At 55.9% G+C, this 19,633-nt stretch overlaps 1 protein-coding gene across 3 annotated transcripts in view; it reads left to right on the top strand.

The window, feature by feature from the left end:
- The window catches only part of SH3PXD2A (SH3 and PX domains 2A), a 226,573-nt gene extending 209,277 nt beyond the window's left edge, over positions 1-17,296 (top strand). For all 3 annotated transcript variants that reach the window (XM_087862734.1, XM_045803038.2, XM_045803039.2), the window contains 5 exons: positions 1,408-1,525; positions 5,410-5,747; positions 6,850-6,899; positions 9,503-9,622; positions 11,545-17,296. In XM_087862734.1, coding sequence (XP_087718860.1) covers positions 1,408-1,525; positions 5,410-5,747; positions 6,850-6,899; positions 9,503-9,622; positions 11,545-13,512 — 2,594 coding nt within the window. In that variant the 3' untranslated portion in view covers positions 13,513-17,296. The remainder of the gene's footprint in view (positions 1-1,407; positions 1,526-5,409; positions 5,748-6,849; positions 6,900-9,502; positions 9,623-11,544) is intronic.
- Positions 17,297-19,633: the final 2,337 nt, after the last annotated feature.

Below are 19,633 nucleotides of genomic sequence, written 5' to 3' on the forward strand. Positions count from 1 at the left end.
TGGGACCCCCGTAATCCAGAGTGAACAGATGGCCCTCCTGCCGCGGGGGGTTGGGGTGGCAGCTGCCCCCGTCCCCACTCCTGCCAGAGGCTCAGACCAGGCTGCCCGTCAGAGTCCCGCTGAGGAGTCCAGGAGCTGCCATCACAGTGGGGAGCTGGGAGGAGTGGGGCGGGCATCTGAGAACCCGGCCTGCTGCTATTTTGAGCTCCTAGAAAGCCTCCCACTTAGTGCCCCTGTTCAAACAGCCTTGCCCTTCAACGACGCACTGCCTAGTCCCTTTGGAGTCCCGACTGTGTGCCAGGCATGGGCTGGAGGGGACAGCATGAGTTTGGGGTGACCCGCTCAAAAGGTGTGGCCAGGGGGCCAGTTCCGTCTAGCTCAGCTCCTCATTCTCCCACACGGTGGGGGTGGGGATGTGGGCTCATTCCTGAGACCTGGGTGTTCCCCTGGGGAGGCTCTCCGCCCAGGAGGCGGGGTGTCCGTGGCAGCCGGCTGTGGGACACAGGAGAAGCACCTCCCTGGAAGCCTGAGCTGGGGCCCAGGTGGAGGCAGCAGGGGCGCTGCAGGAGAGAAGCCGGAGAGATCCAGGAAGCCAGAGCTGTCCCCACACCTGTCCTCCCAGGCTTTTCCTGAGTTCCCGTAGAGCACCTCCTTCCCGGTATCTGGGGAGACCCTGAGCAAGGCTCGTGGGCAGAAGGGACCCTGCAGCAAGCAGCTCCCCAAGCGGGCGCCACCAGGCCGTGCCGTCGGCTCAGCGTGCCGGCCCGCTTGGCCCTCCGGGAGGCCCTACCTGGTGGCTGCACTCGGCGCTGCCATCCATCCTTTGGCCGCCAGACCCTTGTCTGAAAGCACATGTAACCGTTCCCACAGAACACGTGTTCCCCACAATCCCCGGGGGGAATGACCTGATGAGGTGATCAGATTAGTGGTCAGAGGGAGGCTTCAGCAACGAGGTGCCCCTGGAGCTGCTGGAAGGTCAGGGCAGGACTTCAGGGGTAGAGGTGGGGGAGGGACTCAGAGAACCACTCTGGGGCACGGATGGAAGCATGGCATGTGCAGGGAAGGGGAGGACATGGGGGGGGTGGGAGCGCCAGATGTCCCAGGGACTTCCTGACTCACGCCCCATGAGGGGCAGGTTCCTCTAGCTGTGCCGTCTGCCCAGAGAGCTTTGGGGACCCTGAGGACCCCGGGCCCCAGCACCCTGGCTGCTTTTAGGAGGCTGGGAGAGCCAGCACTAGACTGCCAGGGCTGATCCAGGCCGCCTGGGGCCCTGGCTAGCTTCTGCACATGCTGGGGGCGGCATTGAGGCAGCGGGCTGAGCAGGGCCAGGCCAGGGAAGGAGAAAACAGGAAGGAGGCCCCGCACTCCAGCCCAAATAACCATGCCTCCTTGCTTCGCTCCCTGCAGAGGAGAAGTATGTCACTGTGCAGCCTTACACCAGCCAAAGCAAGGACGAGATTGGCTTTGAGAAGGGCGTCACTGTGGAAGTGATCCGGAAGAATCTGGAGGGCTGGTGGTACATCAGGTAGGAGGCTTAGCAGAACAAGGAGCTACCTCTGCCCCCCGCCCCGGCCCCGAGCGGCAGAGCCGACTGCAGACTGCAGAGCGGCCATGGGCGCCAGCAGCAGGTAGACGCAGACGGCAGCTGTGCTCCCGCAGCCCGGCCTCGGCTGCTTCAACCGCATGGCTGAATGGCTCGACCAGAGCGCTCATCTTGCCGCTTCTCTCCCGGGACACGTAAAGCAGAGCCAGCGTTGCGGCCAGCAGGGCACAGGGGCCCTGGCTCGGCTTGCAGGCGGTGGTGCAATCCCCAGCCCGCTCATCTGCCGAGAGGGTCCTGCACATCTGAATTTGGTTTTCTGTGCCCGGCCTTGGCTGCCCCGTGTGCCCTGTCGCTCAGGCCGCCCGAAGCGCTGGCATGCACAGGCCTTGTTGAGGTCCCGGCGGGCAGCCCCCACTGCCCACAGCTCAACACCGGGGGCCCCAGATGCCAGCTTGGCCCAGGCCGTTCCCCTCTGCAGGGCTGGCTCATGGGGTTGCAGAGCCAGAGCAGAAGCGAGTTCAGAGGCCTCCTCCTCCTGCCCCTCCCTCCTGCAAGGCCTAATCGCATTTCCCAGCCAAGAAACCATTTGGGAGTGTGGGGAGGGGAGTGGGAAGCTTTCTTGGCAGTCCTGGAAGCAAACTCAAGCCTGTGGGCTTCACTCCCCTCTCCCCTGCCAAGTCCTGCCCTCTAGTCTCCTCTGCCCTGGGGCTCTGAGGCCAGCCAGCACCCTCCCAGGGGGGCCTTGTTTGCAGGAAATGTTTTTGGGTGCTTTGGAAGCGGCTCAGCTGTGGTGATTTCGCCCAGTTTCTGATAGTCCCGTATCCGTGGGCTCTGGGGACCACTTCCTCAGCCTGTCACACCTGGGAACCCCAGACCCACTCCGGGCAGGATGTGTGCTCTGAGCTGTCTCCCATAGTGGGAACAGGACTGACCCAAGGGACGTGGGCACTCAGGAGACCGACGTCAATCCGTCGTGGTGTCAAGATTGGGCTGTGCTGACAGGTAGGGTGAAGGTCATTGGCCACATGGGATTCAGCCTTAATGTGACGTGACAAGATGTAACCACCCCTGCCCTTGGCCCCATGCACACCCGTCAGGAGGGCTGAGGGGTCCCTTTCTGCTCTGTTGGGTGAGACAGGACCAGGTGCCTGGACATATGTTGCCCAAAGCCACTGCCCCTAGACTTTCACATTCTCTAAGAAACTGGACCCAACCCCAAATAACTAACAAGATCCCTCCGAGCTGTCTCTTCTAGTCAGCTCTAGTCCCCGTGGCCTGACCCTTTAGCTAGTGGGAGCTTCAACTGAGAAAACCCTCCTGAAAAGATTCCACCGTAAGAAGGCTGCCAGACACCCCCTGAAATATGCCATTTCCCACCATTCCAGGCTCCATGTTGATCCTCATTTCCTGTCTTTCTTCTCCCCTCTCCTCTCACACACACATACCCTCCCTCTCTCTCCATCCCTCCTTTTCCAGTCTGCTTCCCTCTGGAGTCATTCTGTGCTCCAGAGCTGGAAAGCAGATGTGAGCAGAGTTGGACCCAGACACACACAGCCGCTCCTGATTCCCCTGCATCTCTCTGCCCGGAATCTAATTTTATCCATGTAACAGCAGAGGAACACAACAGGGCTCGAAATGGGAGCACTCGGGGCAGTGAGCAGGCCTGACCATCACTCCCCCGAGACCCCACTCCCCATCTCCCCAGTGTTCTCATGGAAAAACACCTGCAACAGCCGGCAGTTCTTCTTCATCCTTGCTCTGAGATGTAGGAGCACCAGGTTCTGGGCCAGATGCTGCCAACAGCTAGCCTATGGCCCTCTGCTGCTTGCTTTGCTTTTCTGAGCCTTGGTTCTTGGCTCATCTGTAAGATGAGGCAGCTTTACAACTTTTGTTTCCATCTACCCCTGAAATTTCTGTGCTTCTCTCTGCACCCATTACCTTGGGAAGCCAGGCTCTCTTGACTTCCATCCATTTGTTAACTGATGTCTGCCTTCCAAGCCCCAAACAGGAGCGGGGGCCAGACAGGTGAGCTTGGGACAGGCTGCCTGTACGTTCTAGTGGTGTGAACATGAGAAGCCACCTCCTACCCAACCTTTCCAGCAAAGCTCAGACATGCTGATAGAAACTTTAGCTTTCACATTCCTTTTTCTCTCACCTAACGAACACCCAAGAACAAGGTCAGATCAGGGAGGCAGGGGAGGGGGGATTGTCAGACATCTGGCATGGAGGAGCCATTCCAAAGAGCCAGATGTATCTCAGGGAGCAGACAGGGACATTGCAACCCAGACTCAGGGGCATTGGCCAGCAACTGCTGGACCAGGAAGTAAGCTCTTCATGGGCTTAGGGAGAAGCTCTCAACACCATGGGGGGGGGAAGGAAAAAGCTTCTCTTCAGAAGTCATCAAATCACCTCAAATTAAGTCAGCCCTATCATTTGCCTTTTGCTCTTGTTCATGGGTTTTGTTTTCATTTTGTTTTGTTTCATTTTGGTTTTGTTTTTCCGTACCAAAGGCTTTCTTTTTATCCAGTCGTGTGCTTTTAGTCTTTCCATTTATGGTTTTGGCTTTTGGAGTCCTATTTAGAAAGATTTTCTCAACCCCCAAAATTAAGCAAACGTTCACAACTCACATTTTTTATTTTGCTCTATGGTGTGAGGCCAGGATCGCACGTACTTTTCCTAATTGGGTAATCGGTCATCTCCAAGTGGGTTATTGATACCTCATCCCTACCTGACTTATTTGAAATGTTACCTTTTTATTTTTTTTAGATTTATTTATTTATTTGAGAGAGAGAGCAAACGCACGTGCACGCACAGCAGGCGGAAGGGCAGAGGGAGAGGGAGAAGCTGAGCAGCGAGCCTGATGCGGGGCTCGATCCCAGGAGATCATGACCTGAGCCCAAGGCAGACGCTTGACCCACTGAGCCACCCTTGTGCCCCAAAATGTTACCTTTCACGTCAGTCTGTTTATGGACTTGTTCTGTGAACTTGATCCATCCGTCACCCCCACAGTAGCACCGATACCTTACCCACTGGATCACTCTTTATGGGCCTCTTCCTATTTGGTCTTGATATGTCTATCTTTCCGGAAAAATTTTTGCAGCTACTCTATCCCTATAGTTTGCAGGAGAAAAAAAAATTGAGCTCCAGGGTAGAGACTGGGAAGGGACCAGAACTTGGGGCTCCTACCTTCTTTTTTGTTGTTGTTGTTGTTTTTTAAGATTTTGTTTATTTATTTGACAGAGATAGAGACAGCCAGCGAGAGAGGGAACACAAGCAGGGGGAGTAGGAGAGGAAGAAGCAGGCTCGCAGCGGAGGAGCCTGACGTGGGGCTCGATCCCAGAACGCCGGGATCACGCCCTGAGCCGAAGGCAGACGCGTAATGACTGAGCCACCCAGGCGCCCCTGGGGCTCCTACCTTCTCGTGCTACCTCTTCGCCTCTCCAATAAGGCTTCCCTTTGCCAGGGGGCATCCAACTAATGCACCATATTCCCACCTGCTCCTGTCTTCTCTCTAGACTTGCCCTCTCTGTTGTGATGTAGCAGGCTACTGTGAAGCCCACCTTTCGGGCACCTCAGAATCTGAGGAATCTTCTAATCCTGATGTCCCACATTTGCCTGACTTTGCAGAGCACAAGAGCCCACACCAAGAGGGATCAGGCAGAGAACAAGGAGACAGAGAGGAAGAATTGGTGTCCTAGATGTCTTTTGCACCTGCCCTCAGTTCCACTCCTCTGCAGAGTAGTGGAATGCCTGGTGTCTCGGAGAACACAGTAGAAAAGGCTCAGCTGGGCCAAGCCAGATGGAGCCTGCGGTGTGAGGTCAGGCAGCAGTGCTTGGGTGATGCCATGTCCCGCCCCTCCCCACAGGTACCTGGGCAAAGAGGGCTGGGCGCCAGCCTCTTACCTGAAGAAAGCCAAGGACGACCTGCCAGCGCGCAAGAAGAATCTGGCAGGCCCGGTGGAGATCATCGGGAACATCATGGAGATCAGCAACCTACTGAACAAGAAGGCGTCGGGGGATAAGGAGACTCCGCCGGCCGAAGGCGAGGGCCCTGGGGCCCCTGTCACCAAGAAGGAGATCAGCCTGCCCGTCCTCTGCAATGCGTCCAATGGCAGCGCCCTGGGCGTCCCTGAGAGGAGCGTGTCTCGGCTGGCTCAGGGCTCGCCAGCTGTGGCCAGGATCGCCCCGCAGAGGGCCCAGATCAGTAAGAGCCTCCCCGACCCCCGCGTCCTCCCTGCGCCGCTCTTCAGAAAGCGGTCACAGGGTGCAGGGACCCCCGTATCATTTTCTTCCTGAGCTATAGACTGACCCCGACCCTAGCCTCACTCCGTGAACTTGTTTCATGCTAATCGTGAGTAGACAGAGCAATGCCTCACGACTCTTGCACTGAAGTCAATTACAAGAATACAGAAGCTGGTGGCATTCCCTCCCTCCCTAGGACAGAGCCAGGAATGGTCACTTTGCAGATCAGTGTATCCGCCCCCCTCCCCAGCCGCAGGGAAACGGGGCCCCTTGCACAAGGCTGCTTTCTAGACCGACAGCCAATAGAACATCTTTCGCGGCCTTTACCCTTCCTCCCCTCCTTCCCTTCCGCCTCCCGCCAGTTACTGGAAGCCTAAAAGGCTTGGAAGGAATGGCTTTACCTCTTCCCAAGCAGTTTTAGCGGGCATTCTTTAAGAATATCCTCCATCCATACAGGAGAGACCAGCTACCTGGCCCCCTCCAAATCTCTGTCCTTCTCTGGCTCAACAGCATCTTCAGGTCAAGGTTAAACTGTCCTGTGTTACAAGAGACCAGCTTCTGTTTATATCCAGCCATACTTAAAAACTGGCGGAAAGCTGTTTTTTAATTTAGTTCTAAACTTGGTTTTAAGTTAGCTCTTATGCTTAAAACCTTTTGGGCAGTCAGGACGTGTTTCTTGGGCGCCCACTCTTGCCTGGCATCGTGCTAGCTTCTAAGGATTTGGTGGTAAGCGAAAAATAGACACTGTCTCTGCTCCTAACTTTGAAAATCTGATAGAGCTACTTACCCTTTCTCCTGAAAAATGCCTCTATGTCTGTACATTTTGAAATGTGCACGTCATTTTAGAGGGTTCATGATACCCTGAAACACAGCCAAGGCAACATAAAGGTCTGTGGTTTCCCAGGGAAGAAAATATAGTGCCTGAGAGCCTGGGTCCTTCCAGAATGTGGGACAAAACCAGAAACTTCCCAGGATCAGGAGGTGGCCATACCTGGGGAAGGCAGGTTCCAGCACTGTTGCCTGTTGTCTGGCTGGGCTTTCTGAAGCCATGTTTCTTGTTCTAGGCTCCCCAAACCTAAGGACAAGGCCTCCACCTCGCAGAGAATCCAGCCTGGTATGTGCACTGAATTTCTCCTCCGTTCTCCTCCTGTCCCTGGGGGTGCACCATAATGGCTGCAGTTCATTGGTGGTCTCATTTCAGTGCCTGTCCGTCCAGGGGTTTTCCAAGGCCCTGCTGAGCTGCCAGCTTTGTGGGGCCAGGGGCAGAGAGGAAAGCCTGGGGATCCCAGCCATCCCGGAGGCTCGCTGGGACAGTTTATATTCAGAAACGCACTGCGCTCCAAAGCTACAGCAATCCCTCCCAGCCACTACACTGGCAGACATAAACATTTAGACTGGCCAGCACAAGCGTCCGGCCAGGGCACTGCCAGGGGCTGGAAACGGGGCGGCTGTCCATGTGCGCCTGGAAGCCTTTCAGCTCTGCCTTCCTGGCCCAGGAGTATCCAACGGCTGTGGTGGCTGCCAGAGCCCAGGAGGGCAGAGGGCAGCCCGGCGAGCACCCTCCACGGAGGGGTCAGTAGCCTGGACTGGCATGTGCGGAAAGCTAGAGGCTCAACTTGCTGGGGTCCCTGGCTCCAGAGGTGGGGGTCATGTGCAGACCATCAGGGAAGCAGATATGCTCTCAGGGTACTGGGCTTAGGGTGGCGGTGATGCTGGTGGCAGGCCGGAAGCCCTGGTACAGAGAACTCCCCTCAGGGGCAGTGGGGTGCAATGGAAAGAAGGGGGCTTTGAGCCTGCCGGGCATGGATTCATAGTCCACTTCTGACACTTGGGAATAGCGAGACCCCGGGCAAGACCATTACCTTCCTCGAGCCTTAATTGCCTCATCTCTAAGATGGGAACAGTGGCAGCCATCGCCTAGAGCTGCGGGAAGAAGGAAATGGGATGGGCTGTGAGGGTTTCTATTTCCTGAGTTAGGGACTGCCTGCCACTCCATGTGGAGAAAGGTCTCTGAAGTCCCACTGGGCTTAGTGGCAAGGGTCGCTGTGATCTGTGACCTCTGCCCTGGAGAGGGGGGAGCAGCGTCCCTGGAAGAGGGGGCCTTTAGTAAACGGGTTTTGAAGCTTAGGCCTGTGGGGATGAGACCACTCCTGCCCCCGGTCAGAAGCCCCAGGGGAGCTCCTATGTCATTGTCCCCTCGAGTTTTCCGTGACTAAATGGTGAGTTCTCCTGTCCTCCTCTCTCAGCCCCACCGGATTATTTTCAGGCAGACTCCATTTTGGCAAGAATGGGGTCGTTCCTTCCACACAGACCAAATGTGGGGCTTGCGGCGCGGGGCTGCTGTTTCCAGCTAGACGCGGCTGAATCCCGCCTGGCCAGGGCGGGGGCGGGGGGGGGGGTGGGCAGGGCTGGGGCCTGGGCCACATCTGCTCACACACGCCTGCAAGGGCCAGGCCCCAGGGCAGCGCAAGTGCACTGAATTGTACCCCGTCCCTCAAAACCAGCTTCCTCCTGCCCTTCACCCACTGCGACCCAAGGCAGCTGGGCTGCGACTGGCAGGATTAAGACAGGCCAAGCCGTGAGGGATGCAGAAAGTTCCAAGGAATAGGGTGCTTCTAAAACGAAGGAATGGTCAGCTCTGGCTTCTATTGTGGAGCTCTTCCTGTGTCCCTGGCTGGACCAGAAGTTATGTATATATCTCAGTAATCCTCTTCATGACCCATTTTACAGATGAGGAAATTGAGACTCAGAGAGGTCACAGGCCTTGCCCAAGGCCACACAGCTGGTGCATTGCCGAGCTGGGATTGGAGCCCACGTGTGTCCAGCTGCAAGGCAGAGGTCTTTTGAGGTCTTCCTGTTACACCACAGCTGCTTCCCTTTCCCTACCCGCTCCCCCTCCCCCCCCACACACTTTTTGTTTTGCTTTAACCCCTTTGTATGATACTGGGACATACTGAAAGTAAAGGGGCAGCACGAAATCCATTTGAACCAGAGTAGAGACCAGATGAAACTAGGATGTCCACTTCATGGGGGCAGGGGGGCTGTCCTCTTGGTTCACTGTTAAACACCCAGTGCCTTAGACCAAGGTCTGGCACCCAGAAGATGCACAATAAATGTTTATAAAGTAACTGAACAAGGCTCAGAAGTCATGGCTGCAGCCGATTCTAAATGTCCTCGTCTGGCACGTTCCACCCTGCCCACAGAACAAAGGGTCTCGAGTTTTGTTCAGCGCTTGCCTGACCATTTGGCATCAGTGCAGTGACCCACCAGGGGCTCTCCCCACCCATCTCCACGCCCCCTTACACCCCTGCCCCCCTCCCCAAAGAGATGCCAGACGTCATCCCTGTGGCCCTTCACCTCGACTTAAGGACGTGGCTCTCCTGCCACAGGGCAGCTGGCACAGGCTTTGTTACAGTGACCTCTCTGCTTTTTCATTTTCATCTGGGGACCTAGCCGTTGAAGCATCTATGGACCTCCAGCGATGTCGGGGTGGAAATTACTGTTACTAACTGACATTTCGGTAGCTCAGAGGAGTTTCGAGGGAATCATAGGTAGTAGTGGAAAGCCTGCTCAGGAGAACAGTCTCGTGCGGGAGACAGCCTGAGCCTCAGGTGATAGATCCTTCCTCAGGCTGGCTGTAAGACCAGCCGGTGTAAACGCCACACTCTCGCCCTTCTGATCCGTGGGTTTTGCTCACTGAGCCCTTCTCTGCCTCAGGGGTTCCAGCTGCCGAAGCCGCCAGAGCCCCCTTCTGTCGAGGTGGAGTATTACACCATTGCCGAATTCCAGTCGTGCATCTCTGACGGCATCAGCTTTCGGGGCGGACAGAAGGCGGAGGTGAGTCTCAGGCCATGAAGTTGAGGCTTTTACGTCATGCTGCTCGAAGACCTGCCACGTTTCCCATTTACACCTTGCTGGCTACGTGGCAGGGGGGTGGGCAGGAAAGATACGAAAGCAAGCCCCCCGGGGATAAAAGTTTGCCTTAAGCCAGTAAGTGCTGCAGGACCAGAATCCAGGACTCCTGTCTCCACCCAGCACTTCCCTCACGGCAGCATTTCCCAAAGCATATGGCGGCACCGGTAATGGAGGCGCCTGGACACAAGGGGCTTCTGTGGTTGAGTAGGTTTGAAGTTGTGTGGTTCATCGCAGAACTTGTCAGAGTCTATGTTATAAGGATGTCACTGTGCATCTCTAAGACGGGACTAGAATATCAGCGTTGCCCAGACCCCTTTGGCCCCAGCACACTTTGTCTCCTAGGAGCACCTTCGGGGCCGAGATTCTGAAGAACTCCCATTAGCGAGTGCTGCTGTTGAGAGAGTGTGGTCCATGCAGCCGAAGTACTAAGGACCTGGGTTCTGGCCACGTCCACACCGCAGGTGCCTCTGGCCGTTGATACAGTCACTTCTCTCCCCCGGCTTTGATTATTTGTCTCTGCCAAGTGGGGTAACAGACCCTGTGGTGCTCCCCCGTGGCCTAGCATTTATGAGACTCTACTTTGTGGCTGTTGCAGGGGACAGAGCTCTGTGATGCGGGTCAGTTCTCTGCAGTGGCTCTGTGTAGTAATGGGGTTAAATCCAGTTAACACCCGTACAACTGTCGGAAGAGCCCTCAGGCAGCCTCCGCCTGTGGAGATGATGTCCCCAGCGTGAATGTTTTCAATCACATGTCTTGGATTTGGAACTAAATTTCCAAGACAAATCATTCTGTCAGTGGTGCGGAGGTTTCCAGAAGAGCCTCCAAAGCTCGCCATCTAACCAAACTGTCATACTTAAGATCTACCCAAGCTGAAATTTTAAGTATGGGGTGGGCAGGGTGAAAGAAGGACTATAGAACCAAAGGAAAGAGAAAGGGCTTTCCTTTTTGGTGGGGGCTGTGGGTCTCAAGCAGAGCTTGCCTTCAGCAGTCTCTCTCTTCCTTCCCTGCCCCTCTAACCCTGGTGCCAGTTTTTTTCATGCTTCCCCACCCCTTCCCTAGTACCTCTTTCTCCAGGAGAGTCCCACAATCCAAAATTATCTTCCCTTTACGTTCCCCAGCCCAAATACAGCAGCACAACCAGCACCACACTCCTGGCCTTTACCTGGTCTTAAACTGCAGTTAAGAAAGAAGCTCCCTGAACTAGTTTATACTCACATGGAAATGACTGCAAGACCCTCATCCTTCCCACCGGAAACTGTTTAACCCAAAGAAATCCTTTCAGCCAGTGGGATTTCACTGGAATCCCGCATGCAGTGAAATGACCACGGGCAGTGGGGACACCAGGGAGGTGCTCTGCAGGAAGGCTCTGGGCTCAGGCCATACCTCCCAGTTCAGCTCACTTGCGTCCTCCCATCCTCTTCTGACCTCAGACACCCTTTCCAGGGTCACGAACAGAGGACCTAGCAATACCGGGGGTAGGATGAGGAGCAGTGGAACGGCATTTTTTTATACCTATGGATCCTTGGCGAGTTGGGTTCTATAGGGACTAGAAGCGATAGGTCTTCTAAGTGCATAGCCTAGGAGGAGAGGAGGGGTCTGCGGACAAGGCTGGCTTGGCCAGGGTGCTGATGGAGACTTGGAGGACCAGGGGAGAGGGTCTTGGGGAGTGGGAGGTGATAGGGACCCAGGTTTGAATTCCAGCCTGGCACGTATTACCCTGGGCCACTTAGCAGTTCACTTGGCTCATCTGTGAAATGGAGACCCTGTGTCCTAGCCTGGCACATCGTGTGAAGGGTGGAGCTCGAGCCTGCCAACTCACCGGCCTGCCGCCCTCTCTCCCCTAGGTCATCGATAAGAACTCGGGCGGTTGGTGGTACGTGCAGATCGGTGAGAAGGAGGGCTGGGCCCCTGCGTCGTACATCGATAAGCGCAAGAAGCCCAACCTGAGCCGCCGGACGAGCACGCTGACCCGGCCCAAGGTACCCCCGCCAGCACCTCCCAGCAAGCCCAAGGAGGCCGAGGACGGTCCAGTGGGCTCTGCGGAGAGCCAGGACTCCCCGCCGAAGCTCAAGTACGAGGAGCCGGAGTATGACGTCCCTGCCTTTGGCTTCGACTCCGAGCCGGAGCTGAGCGAGGAGCCCACAGAGGACAGCGGCTCAGGAGACAGGCGGCCCACCCAGGCCCACAGGCCCTCACCCGCCGCCTCGCTGCAGCGGGCCCGCTTTCGGGTGGGTGGCTCTTCAGAGGACGTGGCCCCAGAAGAGGAGACCATCTACGAGAACGAGGGCTTCCGGCCATGCGCAGAGGATGCTCTGTCAGCCCGACGCTCCTCCCGGGACAGCAACTCCCCAGGGGGCTCCCCTCTATCCCTGGCCAGGAAAAACTCCCCCAAATCAGGCTCCCCCAAATCGTCATCCCTCCTGAAGCTCAAGGCGGAGAAGAACGCCCAGGCGGAACTGGGGAAGAACCACTCCTCGGCCTCCTTCTCCTCATCCATCACCATCAATACCACCTGTTCTTCCTCCTCCTCTTCCTCCTCCTTGTCCAAGAACAGCGGCGACCTGAAGCCCCGTTCTGCCTCGGACGCAGGCATCCGTGGCACCCCCACAGTCGGGCCGAAGAGGGATGCCGACCCAAAGGCTGGGCCGACCTCGTGTGCCCGGGCCAAGCCGTCTGTCCGGCCCAAGCCGTTCCTGAACCGAGCAGAGTCCCAGAGTCAAGAGAAGATGGACATCAGCACTTTACGGCGCCAGCTGAGACCCACGGGCCAGCTCCGGGGCGGTCTCCAGGGCTCAAAGAGCGAGGATTCAGAGCTGCCCCCCCAGACGGCCTTCGAAGGTCCCAGTGAGGGGCCCAGAAGAGGCTCTGCTGACCTCATTACCCCCCCAGCCGCCACGCCCCCATGTCCCACCAAGAAGGGACGAGAAGGGCAGGCCACCTCCTACACGACATGCAGTGCCTACCAGAAGGTCCAGGACTCGGAGATCAGCTTCCCCGCAGGCGTGGAGGTCCAGGTGCTCGAGAAGCTGGAAAGCGGCTGGTGGTACGTGAGGTTTGGGGAGCTAGAGGGCTGGGCCCCTTCCCACTACCTGGTGCTTGGCGAGAATGAGCAACCCGACTCCTCTGGCAAAGAGCCAGACACAGTAAGCCCCAAAAGCAAGCAGAACGAGGGCAAGTCCGACAGCCTGGAGAAGATCGAGAAGCGGGTCCAAGCGTTGAACACCGTCAACCAGAGCAAGAGGGCCACGCCGCCCATCCCCTCCAAGCCCCCCGGGGGCTTCAGCAAGACCTCGGCTGCCGGTGCGGTGAAGATGAGGAACGGTGTGCGGCAGGTAGCGGTGAGGCCTCAGTCAGTGTTCGTGTCCCCGCCACCCAAGGACAACAACCTGTCCTGTGCCCTGCGGAGGAACGAGTCGCTCACGGCCACCGACGGCCTCCGAGGTGTCCGCCGGAACTCCTCCTTCAGCACTGCGCGCTCGGCTGCCGCAGAGGCCAAGGGCCGCCTGGCCGAACGGGCTGCCAGCCAGGGCTCGGACACACCTCTGCTGGCCGCCCAGCGCAACGGCATCCCCGTGTCCCCCGTGCGCCCCAAGCCCATTGAGAAGTCCCAGTTCATCCACAACAACCTCAAAGATGTGTATGTCTCCATCGCGGACTATGAGGGGGATGAGGAGACGGCGGGCTTCCAGGAGGGTGTGTCCATGGAGGTCCTGGAGAGGAACCCCAACGGCTGGTGGTACTGCCAGATCCTGGATGGGGCGAAGCCCTTCAAAGGCTGGGTGCCCTCCAACTACCTGGAGAAAAAGAACTAAGGGGGGGGCGGGGGGGACATGGATCCTTCCATCCTGGGTATGGATGAGTGGTGAGATGAAGACAAAGGGGAAAGGGAATGAGGGAGGGGGTGGGGGGAGGACGTTAAACCCTGCAGAATGCATGAGTGCAGCCGCGCTCCCCTCCAGGCTGTCCCCCGGCTGGCAGGTAAGGTCTGGCGGGGGCGCACACTGAGCAGGGAAGCGAACAGGCAGGGGAGCACCAGGCCTGAGACCAGAGGTGAGAAAGCGGAGCCCCATGTGGGCACCTCAGTGACTTGGCTGATGGACCTGGCACCCTTCGGGACAGGCCAGGTGGAAAACTCCGATTGTGCCTTGGCTGCAGATCCGGAAAAGATGTGACGGCCGGGGCCTCCCACGCCCTGCCCCTGCCTGGCTGTTTCTGTTGCGGCACCTTGCCACCGGAATAGTCCTTGTAGCGTCCTAAACCTGGATTAGTGAATTGTGCTGGACTCCCCAGGACTGCCACTACCCACTGTGGGTGGCGCTGGGGCTTGAAGGCGTCTCCTGAGAGCTCGGCCTGTCCCCAGGCCAGGCCACTGTCAGGGTCTGTTGGTTGAAGAGAAAGCAGTTCCGCAGGTGCCAGCAAGGACCACCTTGCTTACCCGTCACTGTCCCTGGCCTTGAGAAGAGAGTCCGCCCTGCCTGGGGCACCCCGTCCATGTTGGACCAGTGGCCCCAGAGTTTACAGATAGGGTGGGCGACGCCGTCAGTCTCTTCACCGTCTGCACAGACTTTATTTTGGGTGTTTCTGGATGGGTAGTTCTTTTGCATGTTTTGGGAGAGGTTTATTGATTTGGGGCTTCTATGTCAGCCCTTGGGTTTTGGTCTTATTTTAGGGGTTGTTCGGGGGCCCAAGGGCGGTCAGCCTCATGGGGGACAGGACGAGGAACAGGTGGGGCTTTTCTGTCGTGCTGTTGCGGGGAGGTTGTTGGTTTTGTTTGCGTTTCACTTTCTTTCCCTCCACAAGCCAAAGTCCTTTCATTTGGTTTCCACTGTTGTGGACAGTACCCTAGCATGGTGCTTGCCGGAGGGACCGGGGGCAGAAGGCCCAGGCCCCAGACGTGGCAGAGCAGAGACGCCCCAGTGGGGGCAGAACCCTCCCCAGGAGGGAGGAGGGGCTTGTCCAGGAGAGAAGGCAGCTCTCAAGCTGCTGGGTGACCACCCTTCTGCGTCCGTTCTCCTGCCTGGGCAGGACCAAACCCCTTACGTGTGAACTGTGGAGAAGCACCCAGCGCCCCCACTGAGGGCTCAGGGGACCCCAGCTGGGCAGCCATCACCAGCCACCCCCCCCACCTACACACGATGCCACAGGTACCCGAAAAGATGGAGAACCCCCAGGCCGGGAGCCAACCCGGTCTTCCCAAGGGGCAGTGCCCCCGTGAAGAGAGGAGAGAATAAAGTCCCTGTCAACTTTGGGTTGTGTCTTTCAATCGTTGACGTTTCAGAGGGGACCCTCTGGAAGCCCTGGCTTCCCCAAGGACTCCCCCTTTGCTGGGAGTGCAATTCCACACGTGCCTTTGATTGTGGACTGATCGGGCTTTCCGGCCACCAGCTCAGCTGCCAGAGGCCCGGATGAAGGGTTGGTGTTTTCTACAAAGGAGGAAAGGCCCTCCCTCTCCCCCTGCTCCCCACCCAGGCAGTGTATGTTGCCCGAAGCTGAGCACGGGACCCCTACCCACCCCCAGACCCCTGAGGCCTCGCCTGGGGACCTCCCCAGCCCTCCTCCCTCGCGGCACACTGACGCCTGGCAGCTACAGCAAACCGCTCCTGTTCTTTGTTGAAGGGCCGTGGTGAGATGTTGTTTCCTTTTGTTTTGTTTGTGAGTTTGTTTAAAATTGAAAGTAGTTATTTTCTTCTGCTGGACAGTATTAAATAGAGCAGGATATTGAGTTAATCTGCTAGGTTGCAGTACTAATGGTAGTGGTTTAGTGTCTTCATATTAATATTATTTGGACTTATTTGAACAATAATGATAAAGAAGTGGTTCATTATTTTTTAATTAATGCACTTTAATAAGGTGGAATGGGAAGAAAGCCAGAGAGCAAAGTGCATTACTTAAAGATGCAGTATATACTTTTCTCATTTTTAAGCAGCACATATTTATTAAAAGAAAAAGAAGTAATTTATGATTATTTAAAATAAAATTTAAAAGTAGAGTGACTATTGGGTGAAAGGACCTTCCATGTAGCTGCCTTCCGGGGGGAGGGCCCCAGCGGCCTCGCTCCTCCACTGTCCGCACTGAGCCAGTTCAGTCAGTAACGTGCCAGCCAGGCCCGGGGGGGGGGGGGTGCAGGACGCATCTGCCAAGCACAGAGCATCTCAGCTGGGACTGGACCGCAGTGTTCCCCAGAGCCTGACTCTCCCTGCCCCTCCTCGCTGTCGGCGCTGCCCCGTGGGGCTCTCCAGCACCCACGAGGCCCACATGCTCCGCACTCTCCAAGGACCCTCTCTCCTTGATCCCCAGTGCTCTAAGTGATGGTCATTAAAAGTGACCTTCAAAGTCACTCCATCCCATCCCCTCCTGTTACTGCAGCCCAAGGACAGGAAATTACTTTCCCGAAATCATGGAGCTAGTTAATGGCAGAGCACCCCACTGCATCAATCCTTGAGCTCCTTCCCAACCCCATTGTAGTTTATTGTGTGGTCATCATGTTTACATTGTGACATCCAGCCCCCTAAGTATGGCTGGGAGTTGCTCAGGCATCTAGGAAAAGTGGGGAATGCTGCCACCTGGTGACAGTATGTAGATTTGGGCAGCAAACAGGGATTGCTATGCCTCATCTTCACACCTCACCCCTCACCATCACCCCCTGACTCACAACACAGCACAAACCCTGCAAACCCAAAGAGAATATGAATACTTGAAGCAAGAAGGGTGCATGCCAGTCCCTCTCAGACACGGCCAGGGGATGCCAGGCCTTGTGCCCCTGGACTCCTAGCCCCACCCAGGGCAAGAGGGCCTTTCCCTAGAGCTACTGAGCTGCTTTGTGATGTTGGAGGGTACCGCCGGCAGCAGGTGGAGGAGGGAGGGGCCTGCGGCTCTGACCTATCTGGAGGAAAACCAGATTGGACTAAAAAAGGAAAAAGAAAAATGGAATCTCAGCAGTGTCCAAACCCAGTTTCCCATTAGTTGCGATTGAAAATGTGAAATGGCATTGTATTGCTGTATACTGCAACTTTAATCATAATGAGCCCTTCTGAGGTCATTATTGAGCTTTATATAATGCCCGAAGATGCATCATTTGGTGCTTTTTCTTTCAGTTTAAAGACCTTTTTCTTTCATTACAAGGGGGAAAAAATGTCCTCTCTCTCCCACTTTGAAACAGCGGGCCTGGCTGGGGTCCCTGGCCCTGCCTCGCTGTTCCCACCAGGCCAGGGGACCCCAGGGGCAGCAGGAGGGAGCTGGAAGGGGCAACCCTGGACGGCGAGCGTGCCATCTGCCCCTGGCTGTGGCCGGGCCCTGCCTGGCCGGCCTCGGCCCTCCACCCCTAGCCTGGCCTCCGAGGCTTCTCTTTCTTACTCTCGATTCTCCATCTTGACGAAGGCATTATATAGGACCGTTTTAATCACTTTCAGATGTTAGAGCGACATATTTTACTGGTATTTATATCCATCGCTTTCCTCAGCAAGGCATGTTACTACTATTATCGTCTAAGGAAGAAAGACAAGGGAATTTTGGTCAAGCATTATTTTCATATTACTAGTATTTGCAGAGTAGGCGTAGAACTATTTAAGTTTAGACCTTGGTTTGGTAGTTTGTTTTGTTTTAAGGAAAAAAAAAAAGATAAAGTAGCCCCTACTTTTCCTGTTGTGGTTTTTTTTTTTTTTTTGTATTTAACTAATATTTCTTTAAGGTTACTCACTTCCCCTACCCCTCCGAATACTTTGCATTCTCAGTCGAAAATGAAAACAATCTGAGAGACAGGAAAAGTGCAATATTATCGAGGACTGCCAGGGCTTGTTGGGACAGCGGTGGGAGACCCCGTGGCCCGGCGCGTCCGGAGGGGGGGGGCTGCTGGAAGGAGGTGCAGCTGTGTAGTAGACTGGGGACCTTCTGGGCATTGATCTTGACCCCTCCTCCCCCGGCAACGTGGCAGGGGTCCCAACCAGAGGGCAACCCCTTTTTCTGTGGGGTGTTCACCCAGGAGGGATTCAGGGGGGCGGCATGGGGCTCTTGACATCCCAGGGCCCCGGCCCTCAGAGCGGAGCAAGGACATCCAGGAACGGTTCCTTGTTTTCATTTCCACTGCTTTTCAGCCAGCTGCTGAGAAAGACCTGTCTTAAAAATCACTCCCAGCAGCCCTGTCTCACCCCAGTCTCCTGATGTGTGGGCCGTGATCCTTTTGATGTATGTTTGAGTCTTTTTAAAACTATGTAACCTCAGTTCGGTTTATGGGCAGGAACCCTAGATGTAACCAAATCCTTTGTCGGGGATGTGGGTGCCTTGAGCCCTACATACCCCAGTGAGACACCAATTCCCACAAGCCTGCAGCTAGGCCTGGTGCTAAGCTTGGGCCACCCATTCATCTCAATGACTTCAGCCTGAGGAGTGAGCCCTGCCTCTTGCTTAACACCCTGACAGTTCCCAGAGGGCCTTAGAGAAGCATCTGAGGCTTAGAGAAGCTGTCTGTAGACAGCTTCCCACAACAGGTACCAAGCCGGCCGCCTCCTTACTTGGCTCAGGTCGAGAAAGCAGCAGGATGGGAAGTCTCTGGGTCCAAGCCCTTGGAGCTCTGCCCTTCAGGGCTCCAGGGACGTCCTCACTGGCTTGTCCCCTCCATCCCCAGTACTGTACGCTTGCTGCTCCAACCCTCCGTTTGGTGAGTTTCTGTACAAACGTGGATCTGCGTGCCCAGAGTGGGACCGTGCCCCTGTGCATGGTGGGTCTCTTTCCTTGGAGTATATACATCTCTATGTCCAGTCTTTGAGAATCTCGATGCAGAGCTCTCTGGAAAGAGAATCATCCACATTGCTAAAGAATTAAGATTCCCTCATTTTTTTGAGGGCTGTGTGTTGAGAGAGTGAGTGTGTGTGTGCGTGCGTGCGTGTGTGTGTGTGTTGGTAATTTCCCACTTGAACTAAATAACGCGGGGTTAGAGAACAAATACGGGCAAGCTGTCTCCATTTTACAAGTCCTTGGCATTGGGCCGGCCCCATGGGACTCGCAGTTTCTGGCAGCAAGTGTGTTATTCACACGGAATTCTGGCTGGAGAGTGCAATGTGTCTTTTTTTTTTTTTGTAATTATTTTATTATTTTGTTGAAAACTTCACACTGGCATTAACAGATCTAGCAGAAGCAGCCTAGGCCATCATCCCGGGCTCCAAAATGAAGCTGTGGAAGAGAGAAGTCACTGGGTGTGGAAGCGCTGAGATGGTTGAACCGGGTCACCACCTACAGACATGCTAGCCAGGAGGCTGAGCCCGCCCGTTGCCATGCATGTCATTGCTGCGGAAGGTCCCAGAGCGTAAGAGCCAGTGGCCCGCGGTTCCTGTTTCTGAGGGTGGTGAGGCTGCTGGGGGCGAGAACGTGTGGATGGTGAGGTCAGTACACCGGGCTGCAGGCCCCAACTGAGCGTGTCCCAGGAGCAGTGTGGGGCGCTTTCCCTTGACCTAACTGAGCTTTTTGCCTAAATCATGATCCCTATTTGAGGCAGCCTCAGTGGTTCTCAAGTTCTGTGACCAGAGACAGTGGCAGGATGGGGTTACTGACCTACAGCCTTGTTTCAGGAAGAGCAGCCTCATTGATCTTCGCTTCCCTCTTGTTTTGTCCTGTGCACCTAGACGTGCGGACAGAAGTTGGGCTCGTGGCTGCTTACAGACCGAGTAGAGGGCTCTGCCTTCTAAGGCCTTGATCCCAACCTGCCTGGAAGGTTGGCGTTACCGTGCGATCTCCTTTCCCCAGTCCTATCTTTTTAATCTTGGGTTTGCACTTGACTTTGACAATCAGCCCCCTCTCCCATCCCAGTCCTAGAACTTAGTGGCCTTAGAGAATGGGTTTCTGAGGTGAAGGTCCCTCCTTTGTCCCAGTTCTACCCTGGCTAAGGGCTGGACCTCAGGAGGCGAGAGGAGGAGAGAGAGAGCATGTGAGAGAATTGTTTTA

The sequence above is a fragment of the Ursus americanus genome, chromosome 6, assembly GCF_024610735.1.
Source record: "Ursus americanus isolate L20-20 chromosome 6, mUrsAme1.1.p, whole genome shotgun sequence".
Taxonomy (NCBI): domain Eukaryota; kingdom Metazoa; phylum Chordata; class Mammalia; order Carnivora; family Ursidae; genus Ursus; species Ursus americanus.